This window comes from Chlorocebus sabaeus, chromosome 17 (genome assembly GCF_047675955.1).
Source record: "Chlorocebus sabaeus isolate Y175 chromosome 17, mChlSab1.0.hap1, whole genome shotgun sequence".
NCBI classification, from domain to species: Eukaryota; Metazoa; Chordata; class Mammalia; order Primates; family Cercopithecidae; genus Chlorocebus; species Chlorocebus sabaeus.
Window position 1 is genome coordinate 36,911,713 of NC_132920.1, and position 23,633 is coordinate 36,935,345.

Here is a 23,633-nt window from a genome sequence, read left to right on the forward strand (position 1 = left end):
GATAAGTTTAATTACGTTCTAACCTCAGTTTGAGAAGTCAGAGAAGTGTGAAATCCATCTTAGAAAGGCCTCTGTGCAAACTAGTTAAAATAATAAAAAAAAAAGACTGGCTCTGAAATTCAGCTAACTGGAAAAATTGGCCAGTGTGCCACACTTTCTCCCCCTAACCCTGATGGCAGGTAAGTGAGGCATTGCTGGGGGTTGGTGGCTGATTTTGTTCCTTAGCCTTATCTGCCCTCCCTAACACAATCTAGGCTCAGGAACATTTGCCAGAAGCCCACCGTGATCATCTGTGTTGTTGCACCATTGTAGAATCCGTGGGGGATAAAACAGACCTCCAGAGAAATTTCTAGACTGAAACGAAGGCAAACTTCCTCCCTCATGGGTACCCACGCCACAGGGAAGTCCTTGAGACAAAGAGTATGTAACTAACCGCCTGGGGGCTGCGCTTTGGAAGGTCTGTCTGCCTTTCGTCAACAGTCACAGAAACAAGTGGGAGCTTGTGAATAGTTCAACCCCTTGATATAGGTGTGAACCCAAGAAGAGGCTGGAGAAAGTGGCAATAAGATGGACAGGACCAGCAGGATAACAGAGCAGCAAATTCTGGCTGAGGGTCAGAGGTTCAGCTGTTTGACAGCCTCAGCCTGAGAGCCATGCTCTCTGATCTCATGAAATGCCATCCCCTTGGCCAGGCATGATGGCGCACAACTGTACTCTCAGCACTTTGGGAGGCCGAGGTGGGAGGATCACCTGAGCCCAGGATTTTGAGGCCAGCCTGGACAACATGGTGAAACCCCATCTCTACTAAAAATACATAAAAATAGCCAGGTGTGGTGGTGTGCGCCTGTAGTCCCAGCTACTCAGGAGGCTGAGGTGGAAGGATTGAGCCTGAGAGGTGGAGGCTGTAGTGAGCCATGATCAGGCCACTGCACTCCAGCCTGGGTGACTCCATCTCAAAAACAAAGAGAGAGAGAGAGAGAGGGAAAAAAAGAAAGAAAAAGAAAAAAAGAAACTCCATTCCTACCAGAAGCATCACTGGAATCAATCACAGAGAAGATAAAGCAGCTCCTGCAATATATAATTTCCTGCAATTTCTGTCTTTCACCCTATCTTTTTAAAAAACATATTAAGTTCCTCGAAAACATCAGGATTGCCTCCATTTGCATCTCTCCGTATGTTAATGGGGCTGCTGGGGAGATGATAGCAAACAGCCTTGCTCTCCAGGGCGGCCTGGCCTGCTCTGGCACCTTAGCCCTCCCTGCCCTGAAGAGGGCTATGAAGGTTAGAGGTCAGGCCAGGGGGGAGGGAGGAGTTAGCAGGTGAGCTGAAGGCTGGAGACAGGGCAGCAAGCCCCAGCAGGAGGAGAACAGAAGAAGGTTGTTGGGTCTCACTGGCAGCTTCCAGATTCAGAACAAGTATGAGGTGAGTGTCAAATTTAAAGGGGGCCCAAAATCTCAGTCATCAAAAAAAAATTTTTAATGTGACATTTAAAAAAATCAAAATCAATGCAAAAGCTATATCAAAATTTTAAATGAAGACATTTTATAAGTGAAGCAGAGGCACAGAAAAGGCCAGGGTCACACAGGGAGTAAGCAGTGGCTTTTGGTCTGGATCCAAAGCCCAAGTTCTTAATCACCGTGCCCTACAACTTACATGCCCTAAGAAGCACCTTTAAAGCCAGGAACAGTGGCTCATACCTGGAATCCGAGCTACTCAGAAGGCTGAGACGGTAGTATGACTTGAGGCCAGGAGTTTGAGACCAGCCTGGGCAACATAGTGAGACCTCCATCTCTAAAAAAATAACAATTTAAAAACTTTAGGCCGGGCTCTGTGGCTCACGCCTGTAATCCCAGCACTTTGGGAGGCCGAGGAGGGCGGATCACTTGAGGCCAGGAGTTCAAAACCAGCCCGGGCCAACATGGTGAAACCCCGTCTCTACTAAAAATACAAAAATTAGCCAGGTGTGGTGATGTACGCCTATAATCCCAGATACTCAGGAGGCTGAGGCAGGAGAACTGCTTTAACACAGGAGGTGGAGGTTGCAGTGAGCCGAGACCGTGCCACTGCACTCCAGACTGGGTGACAGAGCAAGACTCCATCTCAAAAAAAAAAAAAAAAAAAAAAAATTAAAAAGCGCTTTTAGATAGATGGTTGGGGCCACAGTACATTTATTGTCTTCTTAAAATGTGCTGGATTTTCCAAATCTCCTAGAATTAACATATTATCTTTTTTAGTCAGAAAAAAAATAAGACATCAATGAAAAAGAAAAGGAATCATTAGTCACAACTCTGAAATTCAGCACTCCAGTAGGAGGAAACATACCAGGAGCTGGGGGTGATTCTGTGAGTAGGACCCTCTAGGAAGAAGAGACTGGAGCTGGGCTCATGGGATAGGACGGTAGAAGCAGGAAACCTGGGACGCCAGCGAACACCCCACAGGCTGGAGGTTATTCATACACAGATGGTGGGCACAGAAGCTGGTCTGAGAGGCTGGGCCTGTCTTTATGCATCGACTGTAATAACCATGTTGAGGCCAAGCTGGCTTTTCTTTGTTTATGAATGACGAACTTCCCAAACAATCCAATCAGTTGTGCATCTGTTGATTTGGTCATTCAGAGGCTGAAAACCCCAGATTGACTGTTTTCCCTCCCACCCATTGAGCCTGTGTTTCTGGGATACTAACCAAAATCCGTCAACTGAAGTTCAAAAGAAAAACAGGACGATTTGGATATGAGGATGTTCACTACAGTATTGTTTATATTGTTTCCTAAAAAGAACAGCTTTGATAAATTATAGCCCATCCATACAATAGAGAAATAACATGTAGCTATTAACTACATGTTTTCTAAAAATGTATAATGATATAGGAAAAGGCAGGCTATAAAACTAGACACTATATTACATCAATTATAAGAAAAATTATGTACATGGACACTCAAAGAAAGCCTTGGAGGAAGCACATCAAAACGTCAACAGTGATTATCTCTGAGTGATTTTTCCATGCTACTTATATTTTTCTGTATTTTCCAACTTGTCCATAACAAACATGTTATTTTTTTTTAGCATCAGGAAAAATGTTTTTGTTTTGCTTTGGTTTTTAAGGCCAGATAAATTATTTCTGAGACTAAAAATTTCGAACTAATCTTTTTTTTTTTTTTTTTTTTGAGACAGAGTCTCGCTCTGTCTCCCAGGCTGGAGTGCAGTGGCCGGATCTCAGCTCACTGCAAGCTCCGCCTCCCGGGTTTACGCCATTCTCCTGGCTCAGCCTCCCGAGTAGCTGGGACTACAGGCGCCCGCCACCTCGCCCGGCTAATTTTTTGTATTTTTAGTAGAGACGGGGTTTCACCGTGTTCGCCAGGATGGTCTCGATCTCCTGACCTCGTGATCTGCCCGTCTCGGCCTCCCAAAGTGCTGGGATTACAGGCTTGAGCCACCGCGCCCAGCCGAACTAACCTTAAGAAGGGTGATGTTTGAATGCTGGTTACACAAGATGCTCATATCAGTCCCAGCCACAACACACGTCTCTCCTATGTATCAACCTGCATACTTCTGAGTCTCGAAGAACCTTCACCACCTCCCCCACTTAACCTGACTTTTCCTTCTCATCTCTCTTTCTCCATGACTCTTCCCTCTTCCCTCATCTCTCAGGTAGAGAAACTGGCCTCTCCCTGAAGCTTGTCTTTAGAACAGTGAAAGTTTTGATTGTGTTGGGAGCCAGGCTGCTAAGTTCCCCAGCTCTGAGGTCCCACACAATCTGGCCCCGACTTCCACCATCAACACCTACAGTCTCATCTTTCTGACTCATCATCCATCACTCCTGCCCCAGGGCCTTTGCACAGGCTGTTCTGTCTGCCTGGACCAATCTTCCCCAGGTAACTGGAAGGGCTCATTCTCCCACCTGTCTCTATATATTGGCATATTACATTGTATCTACACATTTTCCTTTAGGATAGTCAAGAGTGTGATCAAATAGTTGTTGTAAGAAGAGGCACTGGATCTGCCAGGGCTAAGGACCACTGCTCTAATGTGATTGCTGGTTGGCATTTCCATCTCTCACACTAAACTAAAAATTCTGGGAGAGCAGGGACTCAGTCAAAGCATATTTCCTGAACTGAAAAGAAAGAATACATGAGCACGCTGGTGACACCTAAAGGGTGGCGAGGCCCCCAGGGGCAGTTATGGTGTGAAGTTCTAACTCCCTTTGCTCGAGAGAGGTGAGGCACACTCCATCACTGCCTCCTCCATGACCACCACCACCATCCTGGCTGGGACGGCCAGTTGGGTGGAGGGACCTGACTAGGAGGTGGTATGGACATACTATCCTGACTCCAGAGCAAGGCAGGTCTGGGTGGCTGACAGGTCTCTAGGGGGAACCAAGGGGCTGGGAAGTGAAGGGCAAAGAGCTATCCAACCCTCTGTATTGGCAACAATCCCTACTTTTTTTTTTTTTTTTTTTTTTTGACAGGGTCTCACTCTGTTCCCCAGGCCTCAGTGCCGTGGTGCCATCATGGTTCACTGCAGTTGTGACCTCCCAAGCTCAAGTGACCCTCCTGCCCCAGCCTCCTGAGTAGCTGGGACCACAGGCATGAACCACCACGCCCTGCTAATTAAAAAAAAAAAAAATTTGTGGAGATGGTCAGGAGGTTCTCACTGTGATGTCCAGGCTGGTCTCGAACTCTTGAGCTCAAGCTATTCTCCTGCCTCGCTCGGCCTCTCAAAGTGCTGGGATTATAGGCGTGAACTCCAGCCTCCACTGCTCAAAGCCAGCCTGCCTGTTGAGGGCAATAGCCCCACAAGGAACAGAAGGTCGGTGACTGTTCCCTGTACGTGAGGGCTCGAGGCTCCCAGGGTGAGGGAAAGACTGAGGATTAGGAGTCAAGGCCTGAGCTAGAATCCCAGCGATCTTAGGCAGGCCGCTAACTTCTCTGCATCCATAAAACAGGGCCACTCACACCTACCCAGCCCCCCAGCCCTGCGGTCAGAATCAAATAAGACTAAATAAGAGAGTCTCGGTAAACAAATGTTGGCCAGTTTTACAGGCAGTAACAAGCGCTTTACTGCTGAGCAGAACTGAACCTTGGGTGATTCAGAAGGCCCTTCGGGAGACCGGCCTCATCACTGTCAACATCAGGTACCATTCGATAGTATTTGGATCAAATTCTGATTGTGGGAACTTCTTTGGCATTTAAATTCCAGATGAACAAGGCTTTTCTATAACCCGTCAAACTATGCTGGTGACACGCTGGAGTCCACTGTCATCCTTTGCTGCTTCCCACCCGCCCACACCATCCCCATGGATGAAGAGAGGGTTTGTCTACTTCGGCAAAATGTATTCATTTGAGCAGGAAGCCCTGCTCTGGTGAAAAATCATCTCTCAGACCCCACCCTCTTCCTTTGATCCTCCCACTGAATGCTGAGCTGGAAAGACGGAGCAAAGCTGTTCAGATGTAATTATTTTAATTCAGCCAGATGCTGGGAATTAGTCTCTTTTCCTTGCAAGGATTCTAGGGAGAGACAGAACTCAGCTAAAGATGCCCCAGAAGAAAAGGAGCTGACAATCTCAGGAGGAAGGGAGGGCGCTCCCTGCCCCCGACATAGACCCCTTGTGCTGGAACAGCTTAAATCAAGAAAACGGCTGCCATCCACGGGTGAAGGAGTAGGGAGGACTGGGGAAGAAGGAGGAAGAGGGAGGGTTTAATACCTGATAGGTATTAAACCTAAGACTGCTTACCAACCCCTGGAATGCTAGACCAGTAACGGCCACCAGCATTGTCTCGAGCGTAGAATTTCCAAAGCGCTTTCATGTATGTGACTTTATTTGGTTACAAACTAGGAAGAAAGTCACCAGCTGGGCTAGAAGCTTGGGGAAACACTGAATTTAGGTTCAAGGAATTTGGATGCACCCTTTCCTAGGCATCTGTTAGACACACTCACATTCATGAACTCCTTTAACCCTATCAGCGCCAAGCTGCAGGTGGAGAACGGAGGCTCTGGGAGCTGCAACAGCTCTCTTCCACAGGGCAACTGAATTCTCTCCCTTGTCTGAACTCCAGTGGCATCCAGATCCTCAGTGGACATGTGTGTTTTGTCCATGACCTGGTGCTGAACACAAGGTCTGTGCTTTCTAAGCATTCAGTCACATATTCGTGATGGGTCCTCAGGAACGCCTACTGCACCCCGAGTCCTGCCCCAAGTGTACACATTGGGTGGGGTTCACTCCCGCTGCCAAGTGCCTTCAGATCCTCTGAGATAAACAGATAAGCAGAGCAACCAGGGTGAGCAGTTGCATATGAATTTCTTTGGTCATCTCTATACTGCCCTGTACTATCGATTCTGTGTTCACGTGTCTTATTCTTCCACTGGAAGTCCTTGGAAACAGAGTTTGTAACACCACAGCCCAGTGGTTAAAGACCTTGGCTCTACAAGCAAACTGCCAAGTTTCAAATCTCTTCTACTCAGTGGCTGTGTGACCCTGGACAGGTCACTTAACCTCTCTGTGCTTCGGTTTCCTTATCTATAAAAGTTAGGAAAATTAATGAGGACCATAATTCATCAGATATTATAACACATCATACTACATACTACATTATGTATTATAATACATTAGATAAGTAAGTCAATACATGTAAACCACTTAGCACAGTGTATGGCCCAAAATAATGACTCAATTCATGTCCTCTAACACTGTTATATCTCTATACCAGCAGCTCTCAAAGTATGGTCCAGGAACCCCGGGGGATCTGTGGGGTCAAAACTATTTTCGTAATAATGCTAAGATGAAGAGTTTTCCAGAGGTTATTCAACAGTGATATCACAAGAGATTGACTACAGAAGCAGCCATGAGAATCTAGATGTCTTCCATTAAGTCAGACATTAAGGAGATTTGCAAAAATGTAAAACATGGCCACTCTTGTCATTAAATGATTATTGTAAGTTATTGTTGTTTTTCAAAATATGTTATTTTATTTATTTATTTTTTGAGACGGAGTCTCGCTCTGTCACCCAGGCTGGAGTGCAGAGGCTGCAGTGAGCTGAGATTGCAATCTCGTGAGCCACTGCACCCAGCCTCAAAATATATGTTATTTATGTTGACCCATAATGTGTTCAACTATTGTTATTTTTAAAGGAATTAATACATATATTTTTAAAAATTCTGTTTAAATTTCTAGTAGGGTAAATATTGATCGACAGCTGATCCGTAGCACTGACCTCCCAGGAAGGTAGGAAAATCTTGTTTCTCCTGGTCATCCCTCCTAGCCCCATGGGAAGCTGTGTTCCCAGGGTAGCCCAGGCTTTGTTTACGCTTGCACCCTGCCCCTCCCTGCGTCTGTCCCAGCCTCCTCCTCTTCTCTCCAAGTTCCACCACTTTCCCACTTTTATAGCCACTCTTAGTAACCTAAGATAGCAGCGGTTTCGGGGCTGAGCCCAGATCTTAGAATCAAGCTGACCTGGAGTAGAATCGTGGCTCTGCTGCTTGTCTTCCTTGAACAGATGACTTTGCCTCTCTGAGCCTCAATTTCTCCATCCATAGAATGGGAGTAACATTTTAGTACCTACTTCTTAGCATGATTGTCAAGAGCAGCGATAACTTATGTAAAGTGCCTATTACTCAACAAATACTGACCATCACCATTATGATACTTCATCATTATTATTAATCATGAGGTCCCCTGAGCCCCTTCTTGGTGTGCCCAGCTGTCCCCATCTCATGATCCCCAACAGTCCTACAGAAAAAGCAAGACCAAGGGCTGCCTGGTACTGCAGACTTCTTCCCAACATATGCACGCGCACAGACACACTCCATCCGCCCCATGCACAGTGTCACCCTACTCCAGAGATGAAAGTGAAAAATGACAGCTAAATGTCAAGCACCCAGGCTTCCTTCAAGACTGAAAAGGTCTTTGCTGCCACAGTGTTGGTGCCAAGGCAGTCTCGGCTCAAGGACACGTGAGTGGCAGCCGTGATGGGGAGGGGAGGGAGCCCTGGCATGGGAGCCAGGGGATGGAGCTCAGCTGGGCTCTGCTGCTGACTGTGGGTGAGTTCCTTCTCCTCTCTGGGCCTCAGTCTGCTCAGCTATAAAAAGGGAAGACACCCACTAGCTCCGATGTTGCAGAATTCTATGACAGACAGGTCAGCATCAGGAGCCCCGTCTACCCTTGGTTCCCTCCAGGGGCTCATGGAGGCCAACCTGCACTCCGTCACCGCCCACCCCAACCACGTCCTGTGCTGGAATCCTCTGCCACTCACCCTACAGTTGCTGAGCTCCTCAGCGGACAGGATGATGGTGCCACATTTCTTTCCTGGGACACCACTGGGAGAGGAGAAGATGAAAGAATGGAAAGCCAGACAAAGACAGAGCCATAAACCTGATATTCCCTCAATCAACCCCTGCCCAGCCTCCCCCTCCCGCTACCATCCAGCAGATCTGCCCCAAAGCCCCTGAGAAGACAGAGTCTCCTGAAATCCTTGTGGCAGTGTGGCCTAGTGCACTGCTTCCTGGGGCCGGGTCCCCAAGCCTGGAGCTGCCCCACCCCCTGCTCCCCGAGAGCCCACCAGGAAGGGTAGTGCCTGCAGTGAAAGTCCTAGAATTGGAAAAGCATCCAGACTCACCCGGAGGCTTCCAGACCAGTGGTTCTCAAACTTTCCATCCAAAGACCACTTCTGTGGGCAAAAGACCTCATGGGCTAGCCACCCCACCTCACACCCAGCTGACCCCCAGAGTCCCAGGACAGTCCAGCTCTGAGCCACTCTGATGTGTCGTGGGAGGCAGGAAGGCAGGAGGGCTGGTGGACCCTCGCTGGTAGCTTGCCCAGGCTCTTTCCCATGGCTACGTCCCCTTGAGTGCCTTGGCTGGGGTCTCCCTGGGAGTGAGAGATCCCAGCCGACTGTGCAGCTCCCCAGTGAAATGGGCAACCAGGTCAAGGTCCGTGAAGTCGGTCCACCCCAGCACATCCCTCCAGGAGGGCAAGTTCTTCAGCTGGGGCTCCACCCAGGGGACAGGAACCACCTCTTCCCCTGGTTAGATGGGCTTTGGACACCAGCCCAGCCCACTCCGATGTTTGGGACTAAGCCAGAGGTGGGGGAGGGGCCACTGGGAGGGAGAGGAAAATGTCGGGTTGTCCAGCAGCTCTGTGACTTTGGGCTCATTCCTGTACCTCTCTGAGCCTCAGTTTTCTCCCCTATATAATGAGTGTGACTGTATATACCCACACAGTGCCTAGCACAGAGAAGGTCTGCAGTGAGCAGCATCTCCCTCCCCGCACCCTTTGCTTCACAATTGTGCAATGCTGGTAAAATCCAGCCTCACACCTCAGGCCAGCCACAGGGCCACCAGCATGCTGTCTGTGGAACACACTTTGAGAACCACTGATGGAGCTCTTCCCAGCACCAGCTCTTGGAGGGAGAGGCTCTCAAACAGAGGAGGCAGGGGAGGAAGGGAAGCCGGCCCTGGGGCGCTGACAGGACAGCCCAGATCTCTCCAAATCAGGTGAGCAGAGCAGGGGCCACATCTGGGGCATCCCCTGCCACAGACAGGGGACGGTGCCTGCCAGCTTGTCCCTCTAGACTTGAGCAGCTGAGCTGAGTGCCTCAAAGCCCTTCCCCACCACCTGGTCCGGCCCTTCATGGTAGTAAAGACATGATTTGTTTGCCCAGGGAGATAGAATCCTCCACGCCAGCCTCCTCCGCCCCATGTTTCTCCATCTGTTCCTCTCTTTGCCTCTGAGTCCTTCTTCTATTTCCGATCCTTCTTTCCCTCCTCTCCAGCCCCAACCTGCTCCCACCTTCTTGGCCTTCCTTTCTCTCTCTCCCTCCCTGTCTCTGTATCTCTGTCTGCCTCCCGCTGCCTCCCCAGTGGCTGCTTCTCTACTCTCCGGGTGAATTAGCATTCACGCTCTCCCTGGGCAGTGAGCATCCCCGGCCCCCTGGAGGCCCCCTCCACACCTGCAGCTGGCCCAGTGGCATATCCAGCTGCTGCAACCTCAATTCCTGAGAGCTCTCAGGGAAGGCCAGGGGAGCTCTGCTTACCCCAATCAAATGCCCTTCTGCAGAGGCCCCTGCAGGCAGAGGTTCCCTGCCCTGCACTCCCCCACCCCCAGCCCCAGTGGGCGAGTGGGCGTGAGAAAGAAGCCAGGGTGGGAACTCCCCAACCAGGAAAGAAGGGGAGGGAAGGAGGGGGAGGCTCTGCGTTGGCCACATTTGCATGAGGCCAGCCGAAACCAGATGGTCAGGGTGGTGGAGTGAGGCTGGCCCACCGCAGCTGGCTAGCAAACGAGCAAACGTGAAAAGTGGGGATTCAGCTGGATCTACTCTGTGGTGAGGAGGAGGCGGACATCCAGCAGCCAAAACAAGGAAGGGGAGCAGGGGGGAAAGGATAAAGAGAGGGGAGGAAAGAGGGGGAGAGAAGGGTGGGGATTGGGGGCCGAGAGAAACCAGGCCAGGGAGAGAGGAAGGGAACAGAGAGTGCCCAGCTCCGCTATTCCTAGACAACATCCCTCACCTGTAAGCCCCACCCTCTCCCTGAAGTCCCAGGAGCCACCGGGGCTTGAGATGCCCAAGCTCTAGTTTGGATGGGGGAGGGGCTCGCTGCCAAGTCAGGGCTTCTGTTCAGGGCCCAAAGAGCCTGGGTGCCTAAGGAGGAACCTAGGACTCTCTGTCCCCTGGATCAGGGCCAGATTCACAGGGATGGGAGCAGGGACGAGGCCCAGACTCTGAGGCCCCCTTTGCAGAGCTGGTTGAATGTCTAAGGACTCCAGGGCCAGAGATGTCTGGTGACCTACCCGTTGGACACGGCTGGCATGGGTTTGCCCGTCCTGGAATTCAGGCTGAATGCACCTATCCTGTGGAGAGAGAAGAGAGAGCATGCCATGAGCTGAGTACCCCCATTCAGACAGGCCAGCACACTTGGCATCCAGATGCTTGGAGACAAGCAGCTGCTCCGGAAGTCATTAAAACAGGATCAAAGTCACAGGCCAGAGCAAGCAGAGTCCTTCTTCTGGGCAAATTTTGCTCCCTCAGTGGTTCTCAAGGTGGGATGCCCAGACCAGCAGCACCAGCGTGTCCTGGGAACGTTATTAATAGGAATGTAAATTCCCAGGCCCAGCCCATACCCGCGGGATCAGGAACTCTGCGGGGTGGAACCCAGCAATCTGTGGTGATACTGGTGCCTGCTGCAGTTTGGGAACCCCTGTTCTCCCTTTCCAGCCTCTGCATCCAGACTGCGAGATGGGGAGACTGCTGGAAGAATCACAGGAGATCATGACATGGGCTGAACTGTATCCCCCAAAATTCATGTATTAAAATCTTAATCTCCAGGACCTCAGAATGGGACTATATTTGGAGATACAGTCTTTCTTTTTCTTTTTATTTTTTTATGTTTTATTTGAAACAGAGCATCGCTCTGTCACCCGGGCTAGAGTGCAGTGGCGCGATCTCGGCTCACTGCAACCCCCACCTGCAGGGTTCAAGTGATTCTCCTGGGTAGCTGGGACCATGGGCACGCATCACTACACCAGGCTAATTTTTGTATTTTTAGTAGAGACAAGGTTTCACCATGTTGGCCAGGCTGGTCTTGAACTCTTGACCTCAGGTGGTCCGCCCACCTTGGCCTCCCAAAGTGCTGGGATTACAGGCATGAGCCATCATGCCCGGCCTGGAGATAGGGTCTTTAAGGAGGAAATTAAGGTAAAATGAGGTCATGGCAGTGGGTCCTAATCCAACAGCTGGTGTCCTCATAAGAAGAGGTGACTAGGACACAGAGGTGCACAGAGAGATGACAACGTGAAGACACAGAGATGAGAAGGAAGACAGCCATCCTCACAAGAAATGAACTCTGTTGACATCTTCATCTCTGATGTCTAGCCTCCAGAATTGTGAGAAAATTCGTTTTCATTTTTTAAGCCACTCAGTTTGTGGCATTTGCCACAACGGCCCCAGTGAACTAACATAGATTTCACAAACAAAATACTGACCCTCATGCCTGGCCCAAAATATATGTCCAGTAAACAGGAGATTTTCACAGGGTTTAGTCAGGAAGACAACTACACTAAGACACATAAAATCTTTGATGGGGTAAAAGGTCCACCTCCTCCTCCAATATTGCCATTAACCTCTGTATTTTATTTTATTTTATTTTATTTTATTTTATTTTATTTTATTTTATTTTATTTTATTTTATTTTATTTTTGAGAGGGAGTCTCATTCTGTCACCCAGGCTAGAGTGCAGTGGTATGATCTCAGCTCATTGCAACCTCTGCCTCCTAGGTTCAAGCGATTCTCCTGCCTCAGCTTCCCTAGTAGTTGGGACTACAGGCACGCACCACCACACTGGGCTAATTTTTGTATTTTTTAGTAAAGATGAAGTTTCTCCATGTTAGTCAGGCTGGTCTCAAACTCCCAGCCTCAGGTGATCTGCGGCCCCCTCGGCCTCCCACAGTGCTGGGATTACAGGCGTGAGCTACTGTGCCCCGCCAACCTCTATATTTTAGATCTTGCGTGTCCTTTAAGGCTCAGTTTCAAAAGCCATCTCCATAGGAAGTCTCCCTCAATACTCCTCCACCCCCAGAAAGAGTTCCCTGTCACCAACGGTGGACCAGGTGACAGCAGGCAGGAAACAGACCCAAATGACTAGTGGTTTTGGACCCAGGCAGCTGGGAGTTGGGAAGCACAGACACCCTCCCTGGTAGGGCATCTCCAACCTGGCAACCCAGGTAAAGTCATGGTTGGGGGTGCTGCTGGAAAGAGCAGATGCTAATGGGTGTGCTACACTTAGCACATGGTTAACACTGAAGTGGGCACAGGGGCAGATGTCCCTAGAGAAAGAATATAAAATCATGAATAAAACCTGTTAGAAATATGTCCTAAGAGGGAGGGGCCTACCAAATATGAATATGAATTTTGTATCCTTTTTTTCAAGAGGCCCTCAAATTCTATAAGCTACAGAGGCTCCCAAAACAGGGGTTTTCCCCCTGTTCTCAGTAAATGATAGCTATTTTCATTGTTTTCTAGGAACCCAGAGATGAGACCTTTTGGGAGCCAAGGAAACATTTCCAGGAGCCCTGGGACCATGAGTTACTGGGAGTCCCGGGCAAGGATCTGGAAGAGAGACCACACACACACACACACACACACACACACACACACACACTGCAGTTATTATTATTATTATTCTGAGACAGAGTCTTGCTCTGTTGCTCAGGCTAGAGTACAGTAGTGCAATCTCGGCTCACTGCAACCTCCTGGGTTCAAGAGATTCTCGTGCCTCAGCCTCCCGAGTAGCTGGGACTACAGGTGTGCACCACCATGCCCAGCTAATTTTTCTGTATTTTTAGTAGAGAGAGGGTTGCACCATGTTGGCCAGGCTGGTCTCGAACTCCTAAGCTCAGGCTATCCACCTGCCTTGGCCTCCCAAAGCCCTGGGATTACAGGTGTGAGCCACCGTGCCTGGTTCACACTGCAATGATTGATCATGGTGAGGGGACAGCATCCAGTGGGAACTTGGCAGAAGCAAGCGGGGGACTAATGATCTCCCTTTCCTGGGCTCTTTGCCCTGTGGCCTGGATGCCCGTCCCAGTCTGCCCTCTCTTTCCTGGGCCCTGCCCATGAGTGTCAACCTAAAATATTCAAAAGGCTCGGGATCCAGTTAAATTAGTTTATTTAAATGCAAAGTGTGAGGGTGGCCGTCCAGAGAAACATGGACACCAAAAAATGGTGACCAGTGTTCCCCAGTGTGGGGAAAGGTAAGAATTGTTTATACAGGCACAGGTCCTGCCCCTGGGACTTCCTGAGAAATAGGGACAAGAGAGGTCACCCTTACCACCTGGCCAGCCCTGGCTGTCCCTGAAGACATCCTCAGGCTGCACTATGAGAAGCCTTGGGATCCCTCATCCCAGAGCCTGCTTCAGAGCAACAGCTTTTCCCTAAAAGCAAATTAAGTTCAGGGACTGCCAGGGACAGGATGGGATGGGAGGGGCCCCACTGTAGCCAGCTCTGGCCTATAAACTGTGAACAATCTTAGGAATATGCTATGTGTGTAGAGCCCTGGGTTCAAATCCCAGCTCTCCCTCTTTCTAGCTGTGTGTCCTTGGGCAAGTCACTTCCCCTCTCTGGGCTTCAGTTTCTTCTTCCACACTACGATAGGGGTCAGGGTGGGAATAGATTATATGGTGTCTAGTCTATTCCCTCCTGAGCCTTCCCGGGAGATGGGGCTCTAATAACCCAGCCTGGGTTCCCCTGAAATACCTGGATTAGTAGCCCCGTGACAGCAGTGATGCATGGGGTCTCTTTATTCCTAACAACCTGCAGATGCCAGTCATAGCCAGCTGACTGCTTTGCCCCCGCCCTGAGCCAGCCCCCAGCAGAATGGGCAGGAAGTTGGCCCACCACCGGGAAAGCAACCCAGACACTCACGTGAGGGGCTTCTCCAGGCGGCTCCCAGGGGACCCCACAATCTCTCCAAGGGTGCAGAAGGCCTGGCCCAGGAAATCCTGCATGTCCAGGGAACAGAAGAGACCAGTGTCACCCACTCTGCTCACAGTTATCCCACCTCCCCCATCGCACAATTCCTGGAAGCGTGAAAGCCCTCAAATGACAGGGCGCAGCCTCAGACACACATTCCATCCCAGCAAAGCCCCAGGCCCACCCGAAGGATGGCATTTCAGAAACCGTGGAATTGCCAAGCGGTCACTGGCAGAACTCACGTGTTTGGATAAATCGGGACTCTTAGAGTCAACGTCATATCTGCAGGGAACACAGAGAAATGATGAAGGCAGCTGTGGATATTCCGCCCAATCCTGCCTGGGTTCTCAAGTTGAGTCAGGGCCCCTGTCCCCCAAAAACAGGTACCAACGCAGTGAATATTTCCAGGAGTAATTGTTGGAAGGCATGAAAGGGAGCCTTCTGGGTGCTGGACATGTTCTGTCCTTGAGCTGGGTGATGGTCAGAGGGGTGGAAATGGATGTAAAAATGCATCGTGGAGTAGGCGCTAAGATTTACGCACTTCACCATGTGTATGTTACACCTCATTAAAAATGGAAAAAATTAAATCAATGAGCTCTGTCGGCCCGGCTGGTTCACAGGTGGCTGAGCCACCTTACCTTTCGCTCCCCTCACTTACAGAGTTTCCCATCTTTGATCTTCGCAGCCAAGCCTTGGCTGCCCATGGTGCTAATACCTTGCTTCTGACCTTCCCTTATGGCTTCACCCTACCCAGGCCTGCCCAGCTTGCCCACGGGCCTGGTCACTCAAGAAGGAGGGAGGCATTAACACCTTCACCTCAGCCGTCTACAGGCAGCGTGATGCTGCAACTGCCCTCCTCCCCTCACCTGGGGTCTGCTCACCTGGAGCCTCACCTGCCACCTTCCCCCAGCGTCTCCCACCCACCCACTGGCATCTCTGTGGCCAAACAGCCATGCCAGGCCCAGATGACTCCTGCTGAGAGATGGTCATTCTCTTATCAGCCCTCTCCAAAATGTCACCAGGTGACTTCTCTACAATGGACTATGTTGACTCTCCTCAGCCTCAATACCTCCCATCATTCCCTCCAAAGTTATTTCCTTCCACTGCATTCTTTCCTTTGATCCCTAAGGTCCCAAACCCCCTTCCTTCCCACTCTGACCACTCTTCTGTGGGGCAAAGACTTTTCAAACCATCCCATACCCCATAAAAACAACATCACAAACTCCCCGGCCTGTTTACCAAGCCTGAAATCCCACCCTGATCTTTAATGTCAGGAGAAAGGCACTCTCATCTTCCAGTGGATGCTGGATGCCTGAGCCCCACCAGCCAGGCCACCTCTGCGGGAGGGGAGGCTGCAGGGACCCTCTCCCAGAACACGCTTAGACAGAGGAAGCAGCCAGTGGCTCCCTCCTGGTTACCAGGGGAGAAAAGGGCTCCCAGAGGCATAGTCAAGAATTGCCTTCAGGATCTTTCCTCAGCAGACATTCCCCGGCACCAAGAAGCTTGCCTGATGCCATCCCCAACTTAACTGAGACAAACTGTTAAATTTGTCTCTCCTGGTAAGGGTGCAGGCAGACTTCAGTTAATTGCCACTTCTATCCCAGGCCAACCTGGGCTCCCGCTAATATCTCAGCTCCTCCCATCTCTCCCAACCACAGGCCTGTGGTCCTACCTCCCAGCAATCTTCCTCCCCACCTGGCTGCATCTTCAGCACCATCTTCCACTTACAAATCAAAACGGAGGTTCTGCTTCTCCTCGAAAAAGTAATCCACAATGAACTTGCGCACGAAGTCGGGATTGAGCGTGTTGTCAATGACTTCGGTGCGCCCGAACTGCAAGAGATGTTGGAGGGTAAACCTCAGGGCCGGGCTGGTAGGGCCGGGGAGAGCACTGGGCTCAGAGCCCCTTAGTCCTGGTTCTGGCAGTTATGAAAGCCCTGTCTCTCCAGGCTCCTGACATCCATCCCCTCCCAATCAAAGCATGAGTTCTTCCATCTGACAGTGGAAGCCACGTACAGTATGGCTCCAACCCACATGGCTTCTCCCCATCTCCATGCAAGCTGATGGTCTTAATACCTGAGCAGGCCCCTCCCTTCACCTGGCCTCCCCGTCTCTGCCAGTGGCATATCCTCATTCCCTCAAGGCCTGATGTAAATACCACCTCCTCCAGGAAGCCTTCCTGATTCCTCCAACCAGAGAATTTTATTTCTCTGAGCCTCCCCGAACTTGTGCCCACTCTATGACCACCATTCTGAGAACTGATTCCACAATTAGGTGTGTACTTATTTGATTCCCCAGATGCAAACACAAGGCCAGAGGCAGGGACCGTAGGAGACCACCTCCTAAAAGATCCCCACCTTTTGGTATTCATGCCCTTGCATAATCACCTCCTCTCAAATGTGAGCTGGTCCTAGTGACACACTTGTACTGAACAGAGTACCGCACAAGTCATAGAATGTCTCCTCCAAGGTTATGTTATAAACAACTATGACTTCCGTCCGGGCACCCTCTCTTGCTCTGTCTTGCTTGCCCACTTAATAAAACCAGCTGCCATGCTGTGAGCTGACTTATGAAGAGGGCGGCAAGGAAAGGAGGAGGCCCCAGGCTAACACCAGTGAGGAACGGCGGCTGTCAATCTGCCCATCCATAAGAATTGAAATCCTGCCCACAACCACTGGGTGAGCTTGCAAGCAAATCTTGCCCAGTTGAACCTTGAGATGATTGAGGCCTCGGCCAACACCTTCACTGTGATCTTGTGAGAGACCCTGAGCCAGAGGACCCATCAAAGCTGTACTCAGATTCCTGCCTGCTGTTTAAACCACTACATTTGGGGGTGATTTATTACTCAGCAATAGCTAACTAATTCAGAGACTGAATTGTCTTGGTTGCCCTTGCAGCTGATATTCTAGAATTTTGTACATAATAGGCAGTCAATAATTGAATCCCAATGAGTTTCGCAAATGACTTTAGGCCAAGTCACTCCCCATCTTTGGGCATCAGAATCACCTAGAGAACTTGGTAAAATACAGATTGTGGAGGGCCTCACTCCAGAGGCTCTGACTCAGTAGGTCTAGAGTGGAGCCTGGGAATCTGCATTTTAGAGGTCCTCCGGTGATGCTGATGCTGTGGGTCTGGGGACTCCACTTTGAGAACCACTGGGCTAGGTGGCAGTCCACTGGGATCCAAGTCTCCTGCAGGCTGCATAGGCCATAGAGGAGGGCAGAGTGGGCATGAGTCCAGGCCAACCATCCCATCAAAGCAGCTCTCTTTTGTATCTGCTCAATACAGTAGACATTTTGAGCAAAATTTTTGTTTCAAAAAAGGGGTGAGGGGCTAAAGGCGAAGTTCAAAACCACTGCATTTACAATAGACTATCATTCAGCCTTAAAAAAGGAAGGCAATCCTGTCATGTGCCACAACATGGTGCACCTTGAGGAGACTGTGCTAGTGAAATAAGCCAGTCACAGTAGGACAAATAATGTATGTGTCCGCTTCCAGGAGGTATCTAAAGTGGCCAAATTCATTGACACAGAAAGTAGAATGGCAGTGACCAGGGGCAGGGTGGAGGGGTATAGGGGGAGTTGTTTAATGGGTTAAGGGTTTCAGTTTTGCAAGATGAAAACGTTCTAGAGACCTGTTTCACAACAATGCAAATACATTTGTAACTCTACTGAACTGTACACTTAAAAATGGTTATGATGTGCCTGGGCGCGGTGGCTCACGCCTGTAATCCCAGCATTTTGGGAGGCTGAGGCGGGCAGATCACAAGGTCAAGAGATCAAGACCATCCTGGCCAACATGGTGAAACCCCGTCTCTACTAAAAATACAAAAACTAGCTGGGTGTGTTGGCGCACGCCTGTAGACCCAGCTGCTTGGAAGGCTGAAGCAGGAGAATTGCTGGAACCCAGGAGGTGGAGGTTGCAGTGAGCCGAGATCATGCCACTGCACTCCAGCCTGGCAACGGAGTGAGACTCCATCTCAAAAACAGAAAAAAAAAAAAAAGTTATGATGTAAAATTTTATGCTATGTGCTTTTATTTCCCACAATTAAAAAACAAAAACCATTAGCTAGGCATAGTAGCATGCACTTGGGGTCCCAGCTACTCAGGAGGCTAAGGTGAGGGGATGGTTGAGCCCAGGAGGGTGACGTTGCAGTGAGCTATGATCACACCACTGCACTCCAGCATGGGCAATAGAAACAGACCCTGTCTCTCAAAACAAAAGCAAATGAATGAAAAACCCACCACATTGTATGCTACATGAAGGCAGGGGTGCTGTTCGTTACAATATTTACCAGAGTCTCAAAGCAGTAAGACAGGCAGGTGCAAAGCAAAATATTTTAAATGGGCTGTTAATTCTTTTTAATAATCCTGAGTGTCAGAGTGTCAGTCTTCCCTGATGGGGCTCTGCAGTCCAGGAAAACACCAGCACATGGGTCCCTCACACATGTGGTAGATGAGGCCCTGGGTTACCTGGGGCTTACCCTGAGTGTCCCTTCTACCCTGAATGAAGTTAGAAACTTCCAAAGGAGCTAGGCATGGTGGCTAACACCTGTACTCCCAGCACTTTGGGAGGCTGAGGCGGGCAGATCACTTGAGGTCAGGAGTTTGAGACCACCCTGGCCAACATGGTGAAATTCCATCTCTACTAAAAAACACACACACACACACACAAATGAGCCGGGCGTGATGGCACACACCTATAGTCCCAGATATTTGGGAGGCTGAGGCAGGGGAATCACTTAAACCCAGTGTAAGGTGGAGGTTGCAGTGAGCTAAGATGACACCACTGCACTCCAGCCTGGGCGACAGAGAAAGACCCCATCTCACTAGAGAGGGAAGCTCCCACTCCAGGTAACATGGAACACTAGATTTGGCATCTTGTTGTCCCTCACTCCCTTGGCAAGTCAATCTCATGTTCCAATCAATCTCATCTGCTAAATCTCTTCCTCTGCTGTGGCCTTGGTCCAGCCTCATCACTTTCTCACCTTGTCACCTTGACTACCATCGCAGCCTCCTAAGGGACCCCCCACATGTGCCAATTCCTAATGCTTGGAGCCTTAGCTCCCTGGCCATCCTGTTCTCCAACTCCCCACCCCTCCTGTGTGCGCCTATTGTCCTCCTGCATCTCTAAGGCTGCACTTACTGCGCGGCCTGATAATGATCTACGGAGTCTCTTTCTACCCCTCTAGGTTGTGAACTTCTCAAGCAGCAGGAGAATCCAAGTTCTCCTCATCTTTGCAGCCCAAGACCTAACACAGCATTTAATACACAGTCGCAAGTTTAGATCATAACAGCTGCTGTTTATTGAACACATACAATGCACGAGGAGCGGTTTTAAACATTTTGTGCCATATGGATATTGACCAATTTTGCATCTATGTGTAAATTCATTTCAGCATTCCTGATCATCTATACGTGTGTGTTGTTTGAATTATTTGAACTGGTTGCAACATCTTACTGGTTTCCTCATTAATTAACAAGCTTTGATAATAAATATTTGTCATGCTAATTTTATACTTGTATGGTAGTCATGATTTTACCTTTTCAAAAAATATATGCTTTAACAGGTGCTTTTTAAAAATACCCATGCTAAAGCCCCACCACAGACCAATTAAATCCAAATCTCAGTGGGTGGGGCCTGAACAACTGCTTTTTTAAAGTTTCCTTTAAAAAGGGGATCATAATGTGATCCATCTGATCATAATGTGCAGAGGGAGTTGAGAACCACTAACAAATGAGAATATAGCAGGAGGAGGGAAGGAAACTAACATTTACTGAGCCCCTACTAAATGCTCACCAGGTTAAGTGGATCATTAAGTTATCTCATTCAATTCTCACAAAAATCTTGTGAGGTATTTTACACACGAGGAAACTAAAAATCAGAGAGGTTAAGTAACTTGCCCAAGATCACACAGCAAGGCAGAGCTGGGACCTAAACCCAGGTATATCTAACTCCAAAGCCCATTCTATTTCTACTGCATCTAACTGTGAGGAGTCATCAAGCATTATGAAAATCAAATAAAGATGAGGTTTACTTCACAAGCATTTATACCAGTCCCAGTGTGTGTCAAGCAATGGAGAGGACATCAGATTGAATAAGACTGGGTTCCTTTCCCATCCCCTAAATTCAGTAACAATCTTACAATGCATAACCCCGTTCCAAAAGAGTCCCTGCATTCTCCTCTCCTGCTCTTATTCTTGATGAATACCTCCTGCCTTCAGACAAAAGGAACATGTCTCTTGATGGCTCTCCTGCAAAATATTCCAGGTAAACACCCAGCTTTGAGAAAATCCTCCTTTAAGGAAGGGACTTCCTTCCTTCCTCTCAATACACTTGCCCTCCTCCTTCAACAACCTCAAAGCATCCCTCTAGCAGGATTTTAGATAAGCCCCAGCCCAGAAGGAGCAGGCATCCTTTATGCAGTTTCCCTCCCCACCCCGCCCCACCCCCAGCATAGGCTCCAAGGAAAACACCCATTAAGGAAGATGACAAGGCTGCTTTTAAAATGGCACTTGCAGCTTCAATAGAGGGGAATACCCTAGAGATTGATTCTGCCTAAGAAGAAAATGGAGTTCCCCCGGAAACAGGACACTGCAAGCCCACTCCCAATATCTCCTAGAGCAGGAAAGGGGCACACGAGCTAGGCAGGACAGTGAAAGCTTACTAACACTCAGAGGTAGTTAAGACATGCAGATCACAAACAGCCGCCAAATCCACAATCTGGGGACCTACTGGAGATGTTTTATAGCCTTCATTACTTGGATGAATAACAAAGGGGAAAAAATGCTAAAACTTGGATTTTAAAATCTGAGAGGCCACCAGGTCCCGTCAGGCCCAATGTACACCCCATTAATGATGGCAGAAACACAACTGAAGAGACATTGAAAAAAAAAATCAGTTTGGCCGCTGTATTTCATTCTACATAGACTTACAGAGTTTTCAAGCCAGAAGGGACTTGGAGAGATGAGATATTAGCACCCGAGCATTGGGAACCACAGGAAGGCATGCAATCTAACTGCTGTACAGCAAATCCTGCTTAGGGAAGGAGCAGGGGGGTTAACCCCTCACCACCTGTAATACGGAGTGCAGCCAGCCCTGTTCATTCTGCCAGCTCCCTGGGCGTGCCTGTCCATGCTTCCAAGCCTTTCTGAGCCCTCTGTCCACACTTTGGGCTCTGAGGATACTGGGAGTGAGGGATCCTCACTTTGCTCACAGACCACCAAACACTGGTAAGCACAGGAATTCTGATGAAAAAGGCTGAAGGATACCCAGAGATCTGCACGCAGGATGTGATGCAGAGAGCCCTAGAGAATTGTTAGGGAAGGCGGGCAAGTGTGCACTGGGGAGGCTGAGGGATGAAAACTAGGCAGGAGGTTGAGTGACAGGGGAGGTGACAGGGGACCTCCCTGACTCCCAGGGCTGGGACGGCCTCTTACTGGGCAGAAGGAAAGAAAAAGTACAAATGAGAAGGAAGCCTGGAAATGAGGGAGTTTGCCTTCTGAAAGGCTCTCTCCCTGGCAACAAAACTCAGTGGAAAAAGCTGACATGCCCCAAAAGATGCTCCTAAAACCTCTATGACTAAGCTCCATGAATATCAATGAAGCAGCATTAATTACATACCATCAGTTCCAGCGAGACCCTCAAAGTGGGGGCAGACTTGAAACTTCTTTGGAGACTAAATTAGGTGACTCCCTGGGACTGTGCCACACAGGAGAGCTGGGATGTATGGGGCAGGTAGGCAGCTGTGTCACCAGACTGCCCTCAGAGGGAAGCCCAGAGCAGGGCTGAGGTTGAGAACCCAGGTGGGGCAAGTAAGGTCTTCCTGCCCCACATCCAACTATGGGGCCAGGAGGGGCCAGCCTCTGTCGAGACATAGGCGCCCAGCCCGCAGGGAGCTCTTGGGGCTGGCAGTCGGGCCTGGGCTGATTTGGAGGCTGGAGAGTCTCGTGCTGCTGCCTGCTGCCCACCCCAGCTCCAATCTTCATCCTACAAGAGATTGCTTCCCTTTGAACAGGATCACTATTGTTTCCCCACCCTGTGGCTTCCAGTGGGGTTTGGCCAGTGGGAGGCACTGGCAGATGGGAGACAGGAAGAGACAGAGGTTGGGGTATTTCTTCCCACTCCTGCCCAGCCTCAGCTCCATGGTTCTGGGAGGGGCTGCTTCCCTCGAGGACCACAAACCCCACCAGGCAGGCCCTCTACCTCCCTCTCAGAGAGCAGCACTGCCTTCTCCCATCGCCATGCAAGCCTGGGTGCTAACTAACCTGTAAGAGGCTTATGCTGTGAATGGAGGCTGGGACTAGGTCTGACAGTTTTCCTCCCTGTAGTTTCTCTGAACTTCTGGGATTACTATGCTGGCTCCATTGTTAACACTTCCTGTGGGTCTGGGTGGACCCATAGATCAGGTGATAATGTGAGTGTCCCTGACCTAACACCTTGCCCAACCTCTATCCCTTTCCCTGCAGCCCCCACACACAGAGAGACAGGAGAGAGAGAGGGGAGGGAGGAGAAGAGAGAGAGAGAGAGAGAGATTGACAGAGAGAAGGACAGAGATAGTCCTCGACTCTCCTGTGATTTCCTTTTAAAAATATTAACAAATTGGGCCAGCACTTTGGGAGGCAGGAGGATCGCTTGAACCTAGGAGTTCGAGACCAACCTGGGCAACATAGTGAGATCCCATCTCTACAAAAAATAAGAAAATTAGCCAGGCATGGAAGCACACGTCTGTAGTCCCAGCAACTTGGGAGGCTGAGGCAGAAGGGTCAATTGAGCCCAGGAGACTGAGGCTGCAGTGAGCCGTGATCATGCCACTGCACTCCAGCCTGGGTGACAGAGAAAGACCCTGTCTCAAAGACAAACAAACAAACAAACAACAACAAGAAAAAACAACCAAAACAACAACCAAAAAAAACCAAATTGACCTAGGACCTGATTTTAGAGCTGGAAGGAACCAAATCCTCTCAATTAACACATAAGAAAACAAAGGCAGAGAAGGTAGACTGGGGGCTGTTCTGACCAGGTCACACAGCTCGTTAGAAAACAGATGCTGACAGTAACCCAGCCAGTGGGGCTCCCAGCGCTGAGTGGAGCCCTGGGTCACTCCGAAGTCTGTGGACACCCCTGCTCAGGTTTCTTTCTTCCTCCTGCTCCTCCTCCTCCTCCTTCCGCTTGGTATCCT

General features: G+C 49.7%; 1 protein-coding gene across 7 annotated transcripts in view; it reads right to left on the reverse strand.

Annotated features, from left to right (window-relative positions):
* The window catches only part of CPNE5 (copine 5), a 96,307-nt gene that overhangs the window by 42,873 nt on the left and 29,801 nt on the right, over positions 1 to 23,633 (reverse strand). For 3 of the 7 annotated variants that reach the window (XM_007972770.3, XM_038006019.2, XM_073005937.1), the window contains 6 exons: positions 16,182 to 16,285; positions 14,696 to 14,735; positions 14,406 to 14,482; positions 10,778 to 10,837; positions 8,610 to 8,660; positions 8,247 to 8,310 (listed from right to left, as the gene is read on the reverse strand). In XM_007972770.3, the coding sequence (XP_007970961.1) occupies positions 8,247 to 8,310; positions 8,610 to 8,660; positions 10,778 to 10,837; positions 14,406 to 14,482; positions 14,696 to 14,735; positions 16,182 to 16,285 (396 nt within the window). Of the gene's footprint in view, positions 1 to 8,246; positions 8,311 to 8,609; positions 8,661 to 10,777; positions 10,838 to 14,405; positions 14,483 to 14,695; positions 14,736 to 16,181; positions 16,286 to 23,633 lie in introns of those variants that run through there. The other 4 variants (XM_007972772.3, XM_038006021.2, XM_038006020.2 and 1 more) reach the window with 3 other exon arrangements.